At 33.8% G+C, this 20,412-nt stretch overlaps 1 protein-coding gene across 1 annotated transcript in view; it reads left to right on the top strand.

Moving 5' to 3' along the window:
- Positions 1 to 20,412, top strand: part of INTS6 (integrator complex subunit 6) — a 92,429-nt gene that overhangs the window by 5,312 nt on the left and 66,705 nt on the right. The window contains exon 4 of the mRNA XM_080797927.1: positions 15,680 to 15,769. Within this exon, the coding sequence (XP_080654053.1) occupies positions 15,680 to 15,769 (90 nt within the window). The remainder of the gene's footprint in view (positions 1 to 15,679; positions 15,770 to 20,412) is intronic.

Below are 20,412 nucleotides of genomic sequence, written 5' to 3'. Positions count from 1 at the left end.
AGTATTAACTGGAAACAGTGGTGAATGGTATTTTGTAAATTTTTGAAGTCCCTGAACTTTTTTTTCGGATTTTTAAATTGTGCTAAAGAATACATAATACCAAATTTACCACCTAATTGTTTTAAAAAAAAAATTTATTTAAGTAATCTCTACACAGAGCGTGGGGCTTGAACTCACAGCTCAGAGTGATCAAGAGTTGCCTGGTCTTCTGACTGAGCCAGTCACATGATCTCCATTTTAGCCATTTTTAAGTGTATGATTTGATAGTATTAAGTATATTCACATTTTTTTTGCAACCAATCACCAGAACTTTTTCATATCTGCAACTTTAACCTGTTAAGCATAACTCATTTTTCCTTTCCCCAGCCCTTGACAACCACCATTGTATTTTTTATCTGTGAATTTGAATGCTCTAGAGATACACATAAATGAAATCATATAGTGTTTGTCTTTTTGTGACTGGTTTATTTCATGTAACGTAAATGTCCTCACTTTTCATTCCTATGTTAGCTTATGCCAGGATTTCATTCCTTTTTAAGACTGAATAATACTCCCTTCTGTGTATATACCACATTTTGCATATCCATTCATCCATAATGGACACTTGGGTTGCCTCTACCTCTTGGCTATTGTGAATGCATAACACTGCTATGTACATGGTGTGCAGTGTCTCTTAGAGATCCTGCTCTCATTTCTTTTGACTATATACCCTAGAGTGGGATTGCTGGATCACGTAATTTTATTTTTAAATTTTTGAAAAATTCCTGTTTCCCATAGTGGTTGTACTGTTTTATACTCCCACTAACAGTGAACAAGAATTCCAATTTCTCTGCATCCTTGTCAGTGCTATTTTCTGTTTTTCTGATTTTGGCCATCATAATAGGTGTGAGGTGATACCTCACTGGTTTATTTACATTTGCCTAGTTATTTGCATTGAGCATCCTTTTATATGCTGGTTGCCCTTTTATATATTGGCTTTGGCAAAATGTCTGTTTAAGTTCTTTGCTCATTTTTTAATTGAGTTACTTGGTTTAAGTATTTTGGGTATTAACTCCTTACCAGATACATGATTTGCCAATTTTCTCCCAGTTCTTGGGTTGCCTTTTCACTCTTAATGTCCTTTGATGACAAGTTTTAATTACTGATGTAGTCCAGTTTTATTTTTTTTTCTTTTGTTGCCTGTGCTTTTGGTGTCATATGCAAGAGATTGCCATACCCAATGTCTCTGAAGCCTTCCCCCTATACATTTTTTTAAGAGTTTTAGTTTATTTAGTCTTGCATTTAAGTCTTTAATCCATTTTGAATTAATTTTTGTATGTGGTGTATAGTAAGGATCCACCTTCATTCTTTTGCCTGTGAACATTTAGTATTCCTAACACCATTTGTTGAAGAGACTGTCTTTTCCCCGTTGCAAGGCCTTGGCCAGTCCTTGAACTTAAAAACCTGTTAAAATTATCTTCAGTAATTTTTATTGGCCAATAATTCTTATTGGTAGATAGAAGACTCTATAGTCAAACTTGATGAAGAGTTTTTTTTTTTTTCCATCTTTAACTGTGTAAAAGCAGTGCAATAGCCAGAAATGTGAAAATTAGAATCCCAGTCCTAACTTTGATATTAAATTACTATGTAATGTAGTGTAGTCACTTGACCATCCTGTGCCTCTGCTTCTTCATATTCTGGATTGCTAATAATGGAGCCATTGTTCTCTTATTATAGAATTGATTGGAGTTTTAAACGGGATGATATATTAAAATTATTTTCAAAATTGTGATGTGCCCAGGAAGCACAAAGCATACTTTTCCCTCTCAATAGATTAGTTTTTATTTACCTCTAGTTTATTATTTTTCAGCTTTAAATGTGAAATTATAAGAATTTAGAGATTCTTAAAGCAGATTTTTATCACAGGCTTTGAAATCTTACAGCATATTCAGTGTATATTTTTTTCCCTTGGGCTTTATATTGCTTCCTGAGGATGCAGTGTGAAAAGTAAATACTGTAACTTGGCCAGAGTTGTCTTAATGGCAGTCGGTAAATATGACAAAGCATAGGGATGGTGTTTTTTAAAAATGCATTAAATGAAAACTAGATGTAAGTTTCAGATAAGTCAGAAAGTCATTTTTTTTTGCAGGAGTACAAGTTAGAGAAGGAACCTTCACAGAGGACAAAAAGCACATGTTTTAGGATTCTTTCAAATGGGGAGCTCCCCCTAGTGTGTTTAAGATGAGATTTACACAAGTTTGTTTGCAAGGGACCTTTGAGGAGTGCATCTGTTGGGTATATCAAGGGATATTTTAATAAGATTTGACCGATATAAAGATGGATATGATTTATTTCCTATTGAGCATTAGTTTTAAAGGTGGTAGTGTAAATGAAAAATTTGAAGACCCACATTTTATTTTCTTTGAAAACACTTGCTGTCATTTTTTCTTCATAATTTTATACTCTAAGTCTCTGTTTTCTAAAGGATCAAAAAGCTACTCTGCCATGATCTTTCAAAAGAAAATGAAAAAGAATATCCAAAGGCCATTATTGCATTCTTAATTACAAATTATTGAAAAGAAGTCATAAGTATGTAAGGCAAAAAATAATAGGTTTTACTTCTTCAAAGAGAATTTTATTTTGCCTTCATGCAAGAGAATGGTAACAACTATATATTAAATTATGTACAACTGAAAATTAAAAGGCCAGGAACAAATGTAATATTTGAATGAAAGAATTTCACTTATTCAAGTATTTTAAGTTGATTTAAGGTTGTTTGTGGTTAAATTGGTGAAAGGATTGTTTAGCCATGTTCATTTCATGGATTCTATGGAGATACTGTGCAATAGTTTTATAAGTTGAAATTTTCTTAGATATTTAAAAATTATTTTTAGCCAGTATTAACCCTTCGCTCAAGTTTTTAATCTATATAAAATCATATTGGTGGGCTTTTTTTGTTTGGTTGGTTGATCAGTGCCTACATATACCAATCCTGTTTTCTTTCATTTAAAAAAAGTATTGTCCTTATATAAACTTAATTTTTGTTTAGCCGTATTATTAATTTTCTTAATTTAAGCATGGTCCCCAGACCATAAACAAAATACTGAAGTTTTTTTGTTTGTTTGTATTTTTTTTAAATTTTTTTATTTTAATAAACATATAATGTATTTTTATCCCCAGGGGTACAGGTCTATTACTCGCCAGGTTTACACATTTCACAGCACTCATCATTAGCACATACCCTCCCCAATGTCTATTTCCCCACCACCCTCTCCCGTCCCCCCGCCCCCCAGCAACCCTCAGTCTGTTTCTTGAGATTGAGTCTTTTATGGTTTGTCTCCCTCCCAATCCCATCTTTTCATTTTTTTCTTTTGTTTGTATCTTTTTAAATTTGTCTTTATTACCTGGTTCTTTGTCCTCCAGCCTTATTATTGAGGTATAACTTATATGCATAAATTCTAAATGTGAAGCTTAGTGAAGTTTTATATACATTCTTGAGAACAAAATTGAACTTTTGCATCTGCTGACAGAAGTTTTCATTGAGCCTTTATATATCTTTTACTGTGACTTATTTTATGGGACTTTAGAATTGAAAGTCATGTTAGAAGTTACTCCATCCTCCTCATTTTATACATAAAGGCCAGAAAAGTTTAAAATGTTTAATTTCTTCACACTTACAAAGTATTTTAAAAGATTGAAATTGGTTGTGGAACAATTATGTGTATTTTATTAGTAACTTGTATGTTGTTTAAGAACAAGTTTTTATTTAAAAGTATATCTGTAAAAGTATATCTGAAAAAGTATATCTGTAATAGTATATCTGAATCACTTTTGGGGGTATGTCTGTAGTTCTCTAATGGAATATAGTTTCTTTCAATTCCTGTGTGAAAACCAGGCATTTCATTTTATCAGTGTGTGATGTTTAGCCTTTCTTGTCACACTGTATGGAAATACTGTTACATGCAGTTGGATTTTCTTCCTACTCCCTTGTTTGGAAAAAAGTAAGAATATGAATGTGGGGGATTAGTTGACAGGATTTTACACCACTATTATTTTAAGGCCTAGATACTAATAGATGTATATATTTAATGGTGCTTCTTGATTTTGTATTTCCTAGTTTATTAAGTTTCTGATATAGTTTGCTCATATAGAGTTAAAACCTAGTTAGTTGATTAGTTGGCTTTTCCAGTGTAGTATGCCAGCCAGTATGAGTGTTACAATTACAATTTTTTATCTGGTTTGTAAGATTTGTAATTAGTTAACCATCATGTTTCCTTTGATGTAAGATAATTTTGAAAACCTCTAAGCTTTGTGTTTCAAGATTCAGAAAACTCTTTGGTTCTATCGGTTCCCACTCTACCTGTGAGTTCCATGGAATGTCTCTGCCTCAGTTTCCCCATTAAGAAAATGAGATGAAAGGATCTGTGCTGCAGGATTATGGTGCAGATTAAGTGACATACAACGTAATTTACTATAACCCCTGTTACCATTTTTGTGAATTTCCTTGTTTTGAATTTTAAAAATGGGAATTGTGGGCCCATAAGAGTATTTTATCTAGCTTTTTTCAGAACAAGCAGTGTCGTGATATGGAAAGAACCGCTTTATTAGAACTGGCTGTGCCTGCCTCTGCTGCTTACTAGCTTAGGTTGTATTGACAAGTCCCCTTAATCTCACTGAGCTTCAGATTTCTTATCCACAAAATGATATAGTAGCAATCTAGAGAATTTTTATAAGAACTAGAAATATTTGTTAATCAGCTAGCAAAATGCCTGTTTGGCTCATGGTAAAAACTCAGGTGATGATGATTATTGTCATCCCCAATGTTATGTTAAACACATAACAGGATAAAAGCTTTCTAATCTGAAACCTTTGAGAAAAGTTCTGTAAGCCAACATATATCCAATATAAGAAACTAGAATTAGCTATCTAGTTGTTCTAGTGAAAGTAAAATTTTGTGCCACAAGGAACATAATGGTTTTTTGACTTTGAATTGAAGCTCTATAGATGGCTCCAGAAATATTTCCACCTGGTGTTAAAAAGTCTTTTCTCCAAAATCTATCTATGTGTCTGTCTGTCTATCTTTCTTTCTTTCTTAACATTTGTTTATTTAGAGGGAGAGCATGAGGGGGAAGGCCAGAGGGAGAGGGAGAGACTCTCCAGCAGACTTCAAGCTGATGTGGGGCTCGATCTCATGACCCTGAGATAGGACCTGAGCTGAAACCAAGAGTTGGACGCTTTACCAACTGCGCCACCCAGGGGCCCCCCAAAATCTCTGTCTGTTATTCAAAAGCAGTATGGTAACATGAATAATTTAATAAACCAGACATGTTTTGATTTTCAAAGCAAGTTTTTAATCTTTAAGGACATATAGATCTGAGTCCATTTCTAGGGCTTTGTATATGTTAGTGTTCAAGTTGGTGATGGTTGGGATAGAGGTTGGAGGATGTTCTTGTGCAGAAGAAAGGTCAAGTGTGAAATGTATGATCCCTTTTATTATTTGTAATGTAGATTTATGTGGGGAAAAACAGGAAAAGCTTAGGAAGGGTTTTTTTTTTTAATGTGATAATAGTTCTTTTTTAGCGCATATGCAATTTGAAATTCAGTTATTGGTATAGTGAGAGATAGTTGCACATAAAAAAATAATTTAACTTAATCTTAAAATTAAGAGGATTAGTTGTAACCAAAGGACAAATTTATATCAGCCTAATAATTTTTTATCAAGATTTATTTTAGTCCCTACACACTCTTGTTTTTTTAATCTGTGCCTTAAAAGGGTATGGCATGGGCGCCTGGGTGGCTCAGTTGGTTGAGTGACTGCCTTCGGTTCAGGTCATGATCCTGGAGTCCTGGGAACGGGCTCCCTGCATCGCAGGAGGTCTGCTTCTCCCTCTGACCTTCCCCCTGTCTTGCTTGCTCGCTCTCATTCCCTTTCTCTCTCAAATAAATAAATAAAATCTTGAAAAAAAAAAAACGGGTATGGCATTTTAACATTTTCCTACCCTTAGTTTTGCCTAGATAAGCTGAGGGACTCATGGTAAAGGTCCTTGGAAGGTTTATGTCATCTAAAACCCATTACAGAAATGAAAACAGTTCTGAGTATGTGAGAAAAAGAAATTGTAGCATTAGCTATTAGTAATGTACTTTGTAACTAGTAAATGGCAGTGTTGATGCTGGCATGTCAAAGGAAAACCTTTCCTTTGTCTTAAAGCTAGTGAACCTAGTTAGATATTAGGAAAGATCAACAAAGTCTTCCAGTTATTTTGGAATTTGAACACTAGGAGCATCCCAACAATTCTGAAATAGATGATTATATTATTATAAAAAACAATAGATTATTTTTAGTCATAGAAATTGAAGATGATTGAGTATGCAGTGTTCTGTGAAAGGTTAGGCTGCAGACCCCAGTGAGTGATGTTACAAAGGCTCCATCTATAAGATGATGATAGGCAATACAGTACTTTTGGATTACCAGGAATAAGCAAAACAATGTCTTTGTGGCCTCTGATAGTGTCTGAGTTGTAATAGTTCCTGGTCATTTATGTACTTCAGCAGGTAACAACTAATGTAAAATTTTGAATTTTTGTTGCACAGTTTTAGTTGTCAGTCTGTTTCTCAAAGCAGTAAGTTAGAAAGAACAACCAACAGACTGCCTCCAGAAAAGAGGGCCTAAATCAGGTAATAGAAAGAGTAGAAGGTCTTTATATGTAAACTTTATTGTTAACCCAGAATGGACAGTGTCTAATCCCACACAACATTATACTGAATGTAAATTTTTTTTTTTTTTTAAGATTTTATTGATCTATTTGACACAGAGAGAGAGGAAACACAAGCAGAGGGAGTGGGAGAAGTATGCTTCCCGATGAGCAGGGAGCCTGATGTGGGGCTCTATCCTAGGACGCTGGGGTCATGACCTAAGCAGACGCTTAATGACTGAGCCACCCAGGCGCCCTGAATGTAAATCTTTAATATAATAAAAGAAGAGTTATTCATAGAGCTTCCATTTTAGTGAGCTTATAGCAACTATCAAAAATATGTAACAACTGTCAGTCATCCATATATGACATCTGCTTTTTTATGAGGTTCATTGCTAAGAAAAGCTTGGTGGGTTTGTATGTATAGTTAGAGGGGCTTATAAAAAACTTTGGCAGGAGGCCCAAATATTATGGGGTTAGTTTTTTGTTTCCTAAAAATGTCATTTATTTTGATAATTTAAAACGTGTAAACATTTGGGAAGGGACTTAGCATAAGCATCAATAAGTGTTTGAGTCACAATCTAGGAAGAATAGATTTCTAGAAACTGTTTTTACTCAAGTACAAATACCTATGTAATGGATTTGGAGAAATTTTAATATTTCCTTCTAAAAAACCTGAAATTGGGGTACCACCAATTCTTTCATAGAAAATGAAAAATCATATTTTTTACAAAGCAGGACCCCTTAAAACTAATCTTGAATTATGATTTATCCAACTAAATTATTTTCAAGTTGCCCTTCAGCTATAGCACATGGGGAAAATAGTCAGTTTTTCCTAGTGCTTATCACAATATTTTTTTCCCTTATTAACTTTAATGCTGTGTTGCTAACTTTACTGACATGAAACATTTATTAGGCTATTCCTCTTCATTTTCAGTTGTAGTTGTGAAGATACGTGCAACACTATGGTTGGAGTACATCTGGTTTGTAGGAGGGCTATTGTATGTGTGAATGATTCCTTTGAGACCATATTTGTAGCTGTTTAGAAGGAATTAGCCCTAATGGTCAAAGATACGATTTAACCAGACTTTTGCAAAGGTAATATCTATGGATTTGGTGGTAATCAATACCCTAAGGAGATGATTAGTTTAAATGGTATAGGTAGATTTGTGTGATTTAATGAGATCAAAACTTCATCTGTCTTTGAAAATATGTTTTCATCTTGGCCTTTATTTTTTACTTTTTCTGCCATGTTTGCAGCATGTTTACTATTACATGCTTTGCTGGAATAATTTTTCCCAAATTATTATTATCCAGTCCATTTCAATAATGGGTATGTTAGGGTCTTTATCCTGAATGTTAGTATTTCTTAAGTAAGATGGTATTTCTGATATACTGTCATTACTCTGTTTATGCCAGTATAAACACTACTGCTATTACTTTTTAAATATTGCCAAAACTATTTATTTGTTAGGATACTCTATTCAAACTTAGGCTCCTGTTCAAATGTAAAACTCAAAATCTGTGAAATTATTAAATATTTACTATTTTGAATATATTGAATTTCTGTTACTTTTGATGCAATAATTCTCAGCCATATATGTTACTGAGTTTCCTTAACATTAATTTTTTTCATTAAGTCATGTTATTCTTCAGTTCTTACAGTATTTCTTACATGATTACTGTTTGGCTTATTAAATCAAATAATAGGATATTGCTCCTTAGTTGTTTTATTAAAATAAATATATGGAATTCCCCTCTGCTTTTGCTTAAGTCTTATTCCATCTATTTTTAGTGCTGCTAATATTTTTAACAGAAGGAATTATATGGTTAGATAAAAGAACTATATCTGTCCACAATTGAATAATAGAATTACTTGAAACTAAAAATATATATCTTTTAATGTGGAATTTTAACATGTTTTTCTATAGTTCTAGACCTTAATGTATTCTTGAATGCTAGGTTTTTATATACTCGCAGATTTTTAAAGTTTTATTTTTGGATATACACATTTTAATTTTGAAGAGTACTTGTTTTGAATATGTAATAAATGCACATGGTTAAAAAGTTCAAGTATTAGAGGTTATACAGTTGCTCACTTCCATTCTTCAGAGGCAACCATGGTTAATCAGTTATTTTGAATCTTTCAGAGGTCTTTCCTATATATTCAAAGGTACTATTTTACAAGCACTAATTTCCTAAGATGAATATTTTAGACTTTTTTCATCAAAGATTCATTTATGCCATTCCACTTGAGATAGTAACTATAAAAGTAATAATCTTAATGAATTCTAAAACAAACATAAAACTTATAATTCTGGCCTTGGAATATTGATTTAAATGTAAGCCTGTCAGGCCTTTATTGACTCAAATAATTATTATATTTTGTTTGGAATGTTTAAATAACCAGTTGAGTATTCATCCCTGTAATGAACCTCCCCACCCTTTAAAAAAAGCTAAATCATATTAATGACAATAAATTATTGAATAGAAGATACCATTAGCATATCAAAACTGATTTCATAGATCTTATTGCTATAGTTTGAGGCAAAAGTAAAAAAAATGGAATTGACTTAAGGAAAAATATTAAATATATAAATATTAGTACAGGTAATAAGCAGATACTGAAAAAATTCTGATTGTGTTATGCAGTTGTCTGAAGTTGAACTAAAGAATGTAATTTATAGTAGTTGACGTGTGTTATGAAGTATGTATTAAAAGTTTTTCTCAGTTGTATATAGTTGTAATTGTGTTTATTATCAGTTTATCAGTCTTATGACTAAGAAGTCTTTGGATGTGAATTGCATCCTAAGCTACTTTTCTTTTAGAAAGAAGCTTAAAGTAGGTGAATATTATCCTTAAATTGTTTCTGTATTTTGTATTTTCTCTACAGAATCTGAATTTTGACATTATATAGGGAGTTTCAAAGTTTCTAAATGAAAGTGAAGTGGTTTGTTATATATTTCAGAGGTACATGCATTGTTGCCTCTTTATTAGATATGTTAACAGAGGAAAATAGGATAGATGGTGCCAGCTCATGGTTTTTTTTTTTTTTTTTAAATATTTTATTTATTTATTTGTCAGAGAGAGAGAGAGGAAGAGAGAGTGAGCGAGCACAGGCAGAGGCAGAGGGAGAAGCAGGCTCCCTGCCAAGCAAGGAGCCCGATGCGGGATTCGATCCCAGGACGCCGGGATCATGACCCGAGCCGAAGGCAGCTGCTCAACCAACTGAGCCACCCAGGCGTCCCAACATGTTTTTATTTATATAGATTTTACAAAGATGTAAATAGGAGACCTAAAGATCTAGTTTAGCAACTTTTTAAGTATCATTACAAAATTTTTAACAGCAGTCCTAGTTAGTATTTGTCCAGTGTATGCATGAGAACTTTTACTAATGTGGTAATTATTTCTCAAGGGAACTCTTTCCTTTTAAAATATTTGCTTGTTGTTGCTATTACTTTACTTGAAAGGAAGTTTTAGGTTGTAAAAAAAAAGCACAGGCTATTTCTGGAAGTTTTTTATTTTCTTGCTAGGTGATAGCTTTTAGCCTAGTTGCATAAGATGTTATACTATACATTTTAACATTTTTGTTGATTTCTTTGCCTGTACCTTTCCTGGAATATGGCAAAGTAACTAGACAGGAGGAGAGCTGGAGGGCTGACCGTGGGTACACATTTTCCCTTCAGTAGACCCTTTAGCTCATTGGAAAAGTAGCTTTGACTGGCCCTTGGCTATCTTTATGAGGTTGTTCAAAGGACTGGTAACATGGTGGCACCAAAAGAAGATGAGCCCATTGGTACTACAGCAGAGATAGACACGGAAGGTTTTACTGAATGCTCAGGGATGCCTTGCTTTTGCTTCAGAAGATAATAGTTAAGACCTGTTTAAGGGTACAGTAAAATTGCTATACCCCATCCCCTACTACATTTTAAATTAATTGGGCAAAAGTAAAAATACTGATTCTGAGAACCAGGTTTGTATTTGGGGGAAAATTAACATTATTTTTATATTTTCAAAACTTTTTGGAAAATGTAAAAATTTTCAAAAACTATTCTTTTTTGCAAGAATGCAATCATAGATTCCAGTAGATAAGATCTACTTACTTTAATTCTTTAAATTTTCTTATTGATATTTTTTACCTTAATTGTTCTAACACCATGATAATACTAAATTATTGAGAGAACGTATTTTGCTTTATGTTATCTTTAGCAAAAATTTTATGTGAGATTTTTGGCCCATATTAAGATCAGTTTTCTTTTTTTTAATTCATTTTTCTAAATGACAAGATTTCCATTAGTAAATAGCTCTAGAGGTAGAATACTATACCTTGCACTATATTCTCAAGGGACATGTTTAGATTTCTTTATGCCGAAGAGCCACAGCTCTGAGAGAACTATCTAATTTTAATTCTGCTAATGGCAAAAGTAAACTTTTAGTCCCTCTACTGGTTGCCTTTGTCGTAGCAGAGCTTAATATTATTTTTGGGGGGAGATTTTATAACTAAGAGGCTGTTTATAACTTTATGATCAAGGTGAATTTTGAGGATATTCTAATATGGACAGTCATCCCCAAATTGAGTGACTTCATAAACATACTTGCTGGGAATAAAATGTAAAGTAGTTATTCTTAAATATAAAGATTTGGGAATCATTAAACTGTGTTGATTTGGTACCAAATGACTAATGACATTATATTGCAATGATTAAAGCACAACTTTCAGACCTCTGAAATGTTAAATAATTTCTTATAAAACATGAAAAAAACCCCAATCTTGTGATACTGGTAGACAACCAGAAATGTGTTTTAACTTGTTGGGTAAAACTGTTGTGAGAGAAAGATGCCAATTACTTCTTGTGCTTCTGCCAAGAGTAAGTGCACTACCAAAGGCAGGGGAGGACTAGCCTAAAACTGAATCTAAGAAAACTTTGCTGCAGCAACATCATCTGATCATTTTCTGCAGTTGATTTAGAAACTTATGCTTAAATTGATTAATTCTAACACTTATATATAGAGGTAGGGATAATTTATTCCTGAAGAAATAAAAAAAGTCCCCTTGTATATATATTCATTAAGTCATTATTCTAATTTTTATCGTGACTAATCCTGTTGCTTTTCTTTGTGTGGTTCTTGACTAAACTCATTTCAGAGAGGAAGAGACCTTAAACATGGTAGGGTTAAATAATGGGTGAAATAAGGGTGGTCATATTTTTCTTTACTTTTCTCTACTTTTGATCTCTATCTGAATTTTTCAAAATTTAAAGCCATTAAAGAACTGAATGTTGTTTTATCTTGCTTTTGTGTATGCTCTTTGAAAATAGGCTGAAATTATTAAGTTTTCAAAAGTAGTTGTTTATATATATTATGTTCTGTTTCAGTGTGTTTTTTTTGGAGGGGCGGTGTATTGATTTATATATAGAAAAATTGGGTAAGAAATCACAGAACAACAGGAAACTAAGGAAAGGAATAATTCTGTAGTTAATTTTGCTGCAGATAGAATATATTAAATAAAAGCAAACTGATTGTAACACCATTCGTTGCTGGGTAAATATGCCACAATCCAGCTTGGTATAGAATTGTATTCAAGGGAATTTATGTCACCAACAGGACTTTCAGATGATCGTATTTAGAGTTGGATTAAGGTTTTGGCCGTGCCAATTACCAGCTGGGTGACTTTTGGATTATGTTATTTAATCTCAGTGAGTATTTTACCTCACCAAGTTTTTAGGGTTAAATGAGATAATACAGCTGTTTTATTGTTGTTATCAAGTACTTGATTATTCTAGTAATTTCAGGCATAGCCTCTGTGGAAAGTATTATGTGGATGACTCCAGTAAAGTTAACAGCTAAAAGCTTACTGTCAAGAAAATGACTTTTATTTTGATGTTTGAATTTAGCTTAAATTTTAATACCTCAAAGACTTGGCTAAATTTTAATTCATTTTAACTTGATTTTTAGGTATTACGGTCCTTAAGAAAGTGTGTATTAGTTTTTGGATGGACATCATCATCCATAAAGTTCTCTTTTTTTTTTCCTCCTAATTTAATTTAATTAATTTATTTGACAGAAGAGAGTGCATCTGCACACAGGCAGGGAAAGTGGCAGGAAGAGAGAGGGAGAAGTAGACTCCCCACTGAGCAGGGAGCCCAAAGCTGGGCTCCATCCCAGGGCCCTGGGATCATGACCAGAGCCGAAGGCAGACGCTTAACCTACTAAGCCAGCCAGACGCCCGCATCCATAAAGTTCTTAATACATCATAGATCATTGTTCTTTAGTTATAGATATGACTAACTTTCTGGCCTCTGGAGAATAATTCTCAATGTACTTACATAGGAATAAGAATTGATGGATGTTATACTTTTATTCAGAAAATGTGGAAGAAAATTTTGAGTTAGGTTAAAATGTAGAGGTGATACAGAATCACTGTTGCAAGTATTTGGTCCATGTTGTGGTGGCTTTAAGAGATTTACTGATTTGTTTTTGAAAGGCAGCAAGTCATACAAACTAGTTTTAGCTTAAGGGTGGAAGCAAGATACAATAATACTGAAGGTAGGAGGACGTCTTGATCTTTTTTATCTCCCTTTGTCTATTTTTGATCTACAGTCATATTTGTAGAGATCAGAAGAGAGTTTTTGTTAAATGTACACTTACCATTTGTGAGACTTGAGGTTATGTATCATACACCTAACACAATGCCTGATATATGACTGCCACTCAGTAAATATTTGAATGACCAACATGAATAAATGGACAGTGGATGACAGGACATATAGAAGGCATCCTAGCAAATTCCCAGCAAATTCACAAGTCAGAGAAGGTATTTATATTGAGGTAAAGTAACATATCTATATATTTTTTTGAAGCTTGTTGTAGTTTGAGTAATTCTAAATGGTTCTGCGAACTTGAGTAGGTTTGTATTAAACTACGGTTGGTGAATCGGTGATTATTTAAGTGCTCAGTGTGCAAATATTTTATGCTCAGTGTTGAGGAAGAAGTATAACATGATCCTTGCCTTCAGTTGATACAAACACATGAAACCATAGCAAATAATACAAGATAGTGTATTTTTAAAGAATGGTGGTAAAAAACACATAGCAGTTTAACCATCTTAACCACTTTTGAGAGTATTCAGTAGTGTTGAGTATATTCACATTGTTGTGCAAGGTGTTATATATTAAAAGTAATTTGGAAAGGAGAGAAGATAAATGCGATAGGGAGTAATATTCAAAATGTACTCCATGTGGGGCACCTGGGTGGCTCAGTGGGTTGAGCCTCTGGCCTTCAGCTCGAGTCATGGTCTCAGGGTCCTGGGACCGGGCCCCTCATCGGGCTCTCTGCTCAGCAGGGAGCCTGCTTCCCCTCTCTCTCTGCCTGCCTCTGTGCCTACTTGTGATCTCTCTCTGTCAAATAAATAAATAAAATCTTTACCAAAAAAAATGTACTCCATGAAACCACTTCAAATCCAACTTTATTTGAAGAAATATTCTATTGTATCTGTATTTTTACTGAGTCTGAAAATTGTCACTATTAGAATTTGATGAGGAAGAACTAATTAAGGGCAGGCTAATCAGGGAAGGCTTCATGGAAAGGGACTTAAATTGGGCCTTCAATGCTTAGGAATTGGATGGGTTGTGGGCAGAGAAAAGGAAAGACATTCTATTTGAGGGAGCCAGTCAAAGCTCAGAGGTGAGAATGAACATTGCCTATCTCTAGGTCCATGAGAAAGGTATGTGCTGTGATATGCTAGTGATTGAGAGTTGTATAAATGTAAGGGAAGTTTATTGAACCATAGAGTATTACATGCATATAACCCTTCCATATCCTTGCTATTCCAAAAATGGTCTGTGGACATTAGCATCTCCTAGGCTGCAATCGTGTTAGAAATGTGGAACCTTAGTGTTCATCCCAGATCTGCTGAATCAGAACCTTCATTTTATCAAGATTTCCAAGTGATCTGTGTGCACATTAAAATTTGTCATATGCTGTTCTACGTCGTATCCAGCAAAACTTCATTCTTTCCTTTCTTGAACAGTGTTAGTAGAAAAGAGTTTTTGATACCTTGGATTTCAAACACAAAGTCGACCCTCTTGAACTTCTTTCCTTTGGTCATAATTTTGTCTTAAATGTGCTTAAATGGGGTATTGTTTTGCTCCTTGTTTGTCTTAAATGTGCTTGTTTATACAGTTGACCCTTGAATTCCATGGGGTAGGGGTGCCGTAGCTTAATGCTTCATATCATAAATGAGAGCCATTTGTATGTAAGAGATAAGCTTATGTTTATTTGATTCTCTCACAAAATGCATCCCCTAGAATTGACCATAGTACTCAGAGTAATGTGGCCAGAGATTTGAATGGGAGTTACTGAAGCTATTTCACCCTGCGTATAGAGCGGTTAGAGTTTTGTGCCACTGCCTTCCATTGCCTCTGCTATTGTTTTTGTACCTTCTCTTGCTGAGCAGTTTAAGTAACCATCCTTTTAAATTTTTCAAGTTGGCCTCTCAATACTGTTCCCATGAAACTGATTTTAGAGCTCTTCATCCATATATCTAGTCACTTGGTTAGACACTTTGATTACAAGCATAAATTATATTTCCTTGTAATGTTCACCTACTATTTTGGCCTTTCTAAAAAATTTCTTGTAAAAATACTATTTTAATTTTTAATATCTCAGTTTGTCAAATTATTAGAATTGAATGTAGGGTCCCTATTAACAAATTAAGTACTTTTAGTTACATAAATGTAAATGCTCACTGTAAAAATTAAAACAATACAAAAGTGTATAAACAAGTATAAAAATACCGTCTTTTCCTCTACCTAATCCCATTCCTTTAAGGTTAACTTCTGTTATGTGTATGTTTCTCTTGGAATATTTTTTAATGTACAAAAGTATATACTATGCATAAAACTTGACAAGAAAGGTAAATTTATACAGTGTTCTAAGAATTGGTTTTTTACTCAAAAATTGAGCTGATGTCCAGACCTTAATATAATTGATGTGTTTTTTGACTTTAGGGACGAAACCCTTTTTTCTTGGAGCCAGCAATAATTATTACAATTACTGATGGAAGCAAGCTGACTACTACGAGTGGAGTCCAGGATGAGGTAAGTTATATTCCTATCAGCATAGATTATGCAGTTGCAGGTGAAAAATTGTTATTTGTATATATTGTAGGATATTGAACACCTTCAATAGATTTGATTATTTGATGCAGTTGAGAGTCACCTGTCTCCCAGGACTTACCTACTTCTCTGTTTGTAGCACTGATCACCAGATTTTCTTGATTAGGAATCCCTTCTGTGAAAAACTCTTGAGCCTACCTCCAGTTTCCAGTTGTATGTGTATTTTTGAGTTTATGTGAGGGTGATAGCGTCAGTTCATATAGTACATTATTTAGTGAAAAGGAAATTTATTTTCAGGTTGAAAAAATGGGCACAGTGCTCTTAATAATTCCCATATTTCAGTGGATTGTCAGTCTGCTGTGGAGACGACTGGACTAGACTAGAGCAAAGCCAAGAGAAGGTTAACAGGAAAAGTGAAGGTTTTTAGACATTTTTATGTAAGTCTTTATAGTAAATAATATCTAGCTAACCTCACCTATTCTCTGCTAGCATGCAGTTGCAGAGTTTGTTGTGTGTGGTGTGATAGGGTAAATATAGTAGATTTATTTTAACTTTAAGCTCTTTGTACTGTAATAGTTGAACTGCTCTTGAGCCTTATACAGTTGACCCTTGAACTCCATGGGGGTAGGGGTGCTGTTGCAGTTGAAACTTTGTGTATAACTTTTGACTGTCCCCAGACTTAGCTACTCAATAGTCTGCTGTTGATGGGAAGCTTTACCAATAGCATAAACAGTCAATTAATACATATTCGTATGTTACATGCATTATATAAACAGGAAAGTAAGCTAGAGAAAAGCCGTTGGGAAAATCATAAGGAAAGGAAAAATAACGATTTATAGTACTATATTCTATTTATTGAAAATAATTTTCATGTAAGTGGACCTGTGCAGTTCAAACTCAGGGCGTTGAAGGATCAACTAAATTTGTTTTTCAAAATGTGTTTATATAGATAGGAGGTGGTTTAGACTACCCTTTTTACTGTTCCCATTTGCTTTAGAATCTTAATTCTTATATTTACAAAGGGTTTGATTAAGTAGGAGAAGTATAGTTTCTAAGTTCAGTGATTTTTAGAAAGATTTTCATTTGTATGATGTTGTGGAAAGTCACTTGGACGTAGAGTCAGGACATATGGGTTCTGGTTTTTGTTCACCTCTTTTCCAGCAGTGAACTTTGTACCAGTTACCTAACTTCTCCAAATTTCTTTCCTTATCCTTGAGATAAAATGGTAATTCTGGCCTTTCCTCATAGGGTTGTTGGAAGACTGAAAAGAAGTAATGTGTGTCAAAGTGCTTGCTAGGCTGTAAAGAAATGAGCATAGTATTGTTCTATCACGAAGCAGTGGAACCAGTAGAGTTGTCATTACCTGATCTTGATTTGTTGGAAGAGAACCAGAATTGTTTTTATTTGATCAATTGTTATTAAAGGGAATTTAGAGTTTGGTTCATGGAGATAGAACTGAAAAATTTAGGTAGATTAAAATTCATAATTAATTTATGGTCTATATGTAATTAGTAGCATTGGAATGCTACATAGCTGAACCTGAGGGATTTCTGGGCTTTCTTGAACTAGGTTGGCATGTATAGCCAGTTATGTCCTGCCACTATTAGGAACAGATAGACATTAATTATATACATGAACAAGCAGTAGAAATGTTGCTTCAGTTTAAATTTGAAGCTTTGAAGTTGATTTTTCCCACTTTACCTTCCTTTTTGAAAAATTTGACTGGAAAATTGGGGTATTGATAAAGTATTATTAATAGAACACATTAATTACTTTAACCTTTTTTTATATAAATGAAGTCTTTTTGATTTTTTTTATCCTTAATGATTCTGATTTGTAGTTATGATGACTGAAAAAGTATTCTATTTTTTGTTGTAAAGTATTCCTGCTTGTGAGATTATTCAGGGTGCTTTGTCTTACTGCCTTTATAGAAATTCCCTTTGGGGTACAGTGTATTTTGTTCCCATATATCTGGATCTGTTTTGTTTGTAATATTTGGCTTGTAGGAACTCCTTTAACTTTTAAACATATTTTGAAATATAAATGGATATTGGAGTTGTTCACCTTTCTTCCCAGGTTTTTGGGAGGGATATTGGAGAAGTGGGACTGTGTGCTAACAGTAATCTATAACTACCTTGCAAGTAAGATTGGGATTTTCTTGGGGAAAGCATCTTTACCTTTTAGTTCTCTTTTGTCTTCTGTGATAGTTAGCCTAGTACTGAGAACAGAGCTTATAATAAAATGTCTTGATTATAGATACTATTGTATTGAGTTTGGTAGTCATCAAGATGAAAATTGATTACTGTTACTTATCTGTGGTAGAAGATTGATTTAAGGTAAAGCTTTGATATGGTAATGTAGTTGGAAGGTCTGTGAGTTGTTTTGTTTTTCAAGGTTAAGAATGTCTTTGATCCTTTGAATATTTGGTTCTTAATGTCCCAACCGGACTTCTCTTGTAGGGTAGAGAATGCACCCCAGATGTACATATAGTTGGAAGCTTAACTTTTTGCTAAAATACTGGGAAATGTTGGACTGTTCTAGCCCAAATAATTAAGTTATGTGATTCATTTTAAGGAGTCTTTCAAATCATAACAAATGTAAAGATGCTTTTCGTTTTGCTCTTGTATGTATGTGTGTGTGTGCTCATGCATGCTACATATGATCTATGTTGTCATAATTTCTAGGGAATAACAGAATTTTGCATTTTGTCTCTTTCTCTTCAGATCTCTTAACCCTGCCTTTGGCAAAACTTTATTCTTTTTTAGATTTATTGAATGAGTGAATGTATCAGTAATTTCCACATTAGGTTTGTATGTATATAATTTTTCATTGGCCCTGGCTGCTATTGATGTGACCTATTACTAATATTTATGGAATTGTGCATCCTACCTGAATGATAACCTTTGCTTAAGAGTTACACTGTTTCACATGGGGTATTGTATCTGATCTGTTAGTGCTGTTTTTCAGGAATATGTGTTTCTGCTGCTTTAAAATCATCCTTATGGCGCATAAGGCAACATAGAACTCATGTAGTCTTACTTTGTATTTTTACAAATGAGGATATTGAGACCCTCCGGGAGGAAAGTGATTTGCTCAAGGTTATAGCATTTTTTATTGCCAAAATCTGGATTAGAATTGATGTAAAATCCAAAAGACATCCAGCACCTCCAGACCTGGTTTTTTTTTTCCTGTTGTATCTCGTGCCTCTATATTAGATTCTGGTTTTTTTGTTGTCTTAAGTTTATCCTCTGATTCCCTGTTTATCTGCTTCAGCTTTCTATACAATTATGATGTAGGTGTTCCGTTCTTGTTCACTCAGTATTCATTGAATGACTGTTAAGACCAGGGCATTCATCTCTAGTCAATGAGGGTAACAAAGATGAATAGAGTAGATTTCTTGTTCTTAAGTTCACAGTCTTTATGGGGAGATTGCCTATTAAATGGTTTTATAAATGATAAAATAGAGATATATACTAAGTGTATGGGAGCACTGAAGAGGGAGGGGCTATTACCTGTTCTCTGTATGTGTGAGATCCTGTGTAATGTGAATTTTTATGGTCATTTTAATTTTGATTACATTCAAGGACTTGTGGATGATTTAGTATTGGGATGTGGCTCTTAGCCTGTATCTGTGAAATTTATAAAGAAGCCTGGTGTAAAATTGTTTTGAGCCTAGAAAATAATTCATGGAAAAACTTTGCCATATTGTCTCTTGACCTGGCTAAGTCTCTTCAGGACAGAATGACCCAGTTTCTTATAACTTACTTGTCAAAATAAGATGGGGATACCATTTCCTCCCTGACAGCTCATCACTTAGCAGTGTGTTAGGAGGTAGGAGAGTAATAGCTTTGTATTACAGGCAAAAATCTTGAGCTGTATATCATCTTTTTACCTTATTTCATGACTTTAATTATCTTTTTTGGCTTCATTTAATGAAAGTCAAGGCAACTGTCTGAGATGTCATGAGTTTGTTTCTAGTGTTGTATTTTTGGACAACTCTCTAGGACTTTTGGTAACTGCTGTGTTGGAAGAGTATGTGTGTATTTTTTGCCTCTTTTTTTTTTTTTTAATGTAGCTACTTGATAACACCGGTTGCTTGAAATATTTTCATATTTGAGGAGTGAGTTAGATGGGACTTTGAATTCTGATACACTAGAAAATTATATTGCTTACCCTCATAGTAGTAGTCCTTGATGTTGATAAGCACGCTATGGCCAATTATTGACAGTACCATTCGTCATGTTATTGTACTGACGTATCAGATGTTTTGGTAGAATCACAAAATTGTAATTAGAGTTACTGAAAAAAAATTTTCTGGTTTTAATTCTCTGCATAGTTCCTTTCTAGCACTGTTTTGCAATGGAAAACTATCTTAATGTGATTCCAGGAACACATAGCTAACTATATTACTCAATAAAGTAGCCAGAAGATATCCTGCCAGTACCTTCTTGGCTATGAATGACATTCCAGGATAGTGTAGCAGTTATTTTTCTCTTCCTTGAAAGTGCTAATAGTAGTATTATCTTTCAAATATTGAGATTTCTATATGCTGAAGAATGTTTCTGTGTCTCTCTCTCAATGTTATGATTGCCCTGGAGGCTAACATTTTAGAGAAGATATTTTCA

This window comes from Martes martes (genome assembly GCF_963455335.1).
Source record: "Martes martes genome assembly, chromosome: 3".
Classification (NCBI taxonomy): domain Eukaryota; kingdom Metazoa; phylum Chordata; class Mammalia; order Carnivora; family Mustelidae; genus Martes; species Martes martes.
Note: the sequence above shows the minus strand (reverse complement) of the source record. Positions and strands in the feature narration are given on the sequence as shown.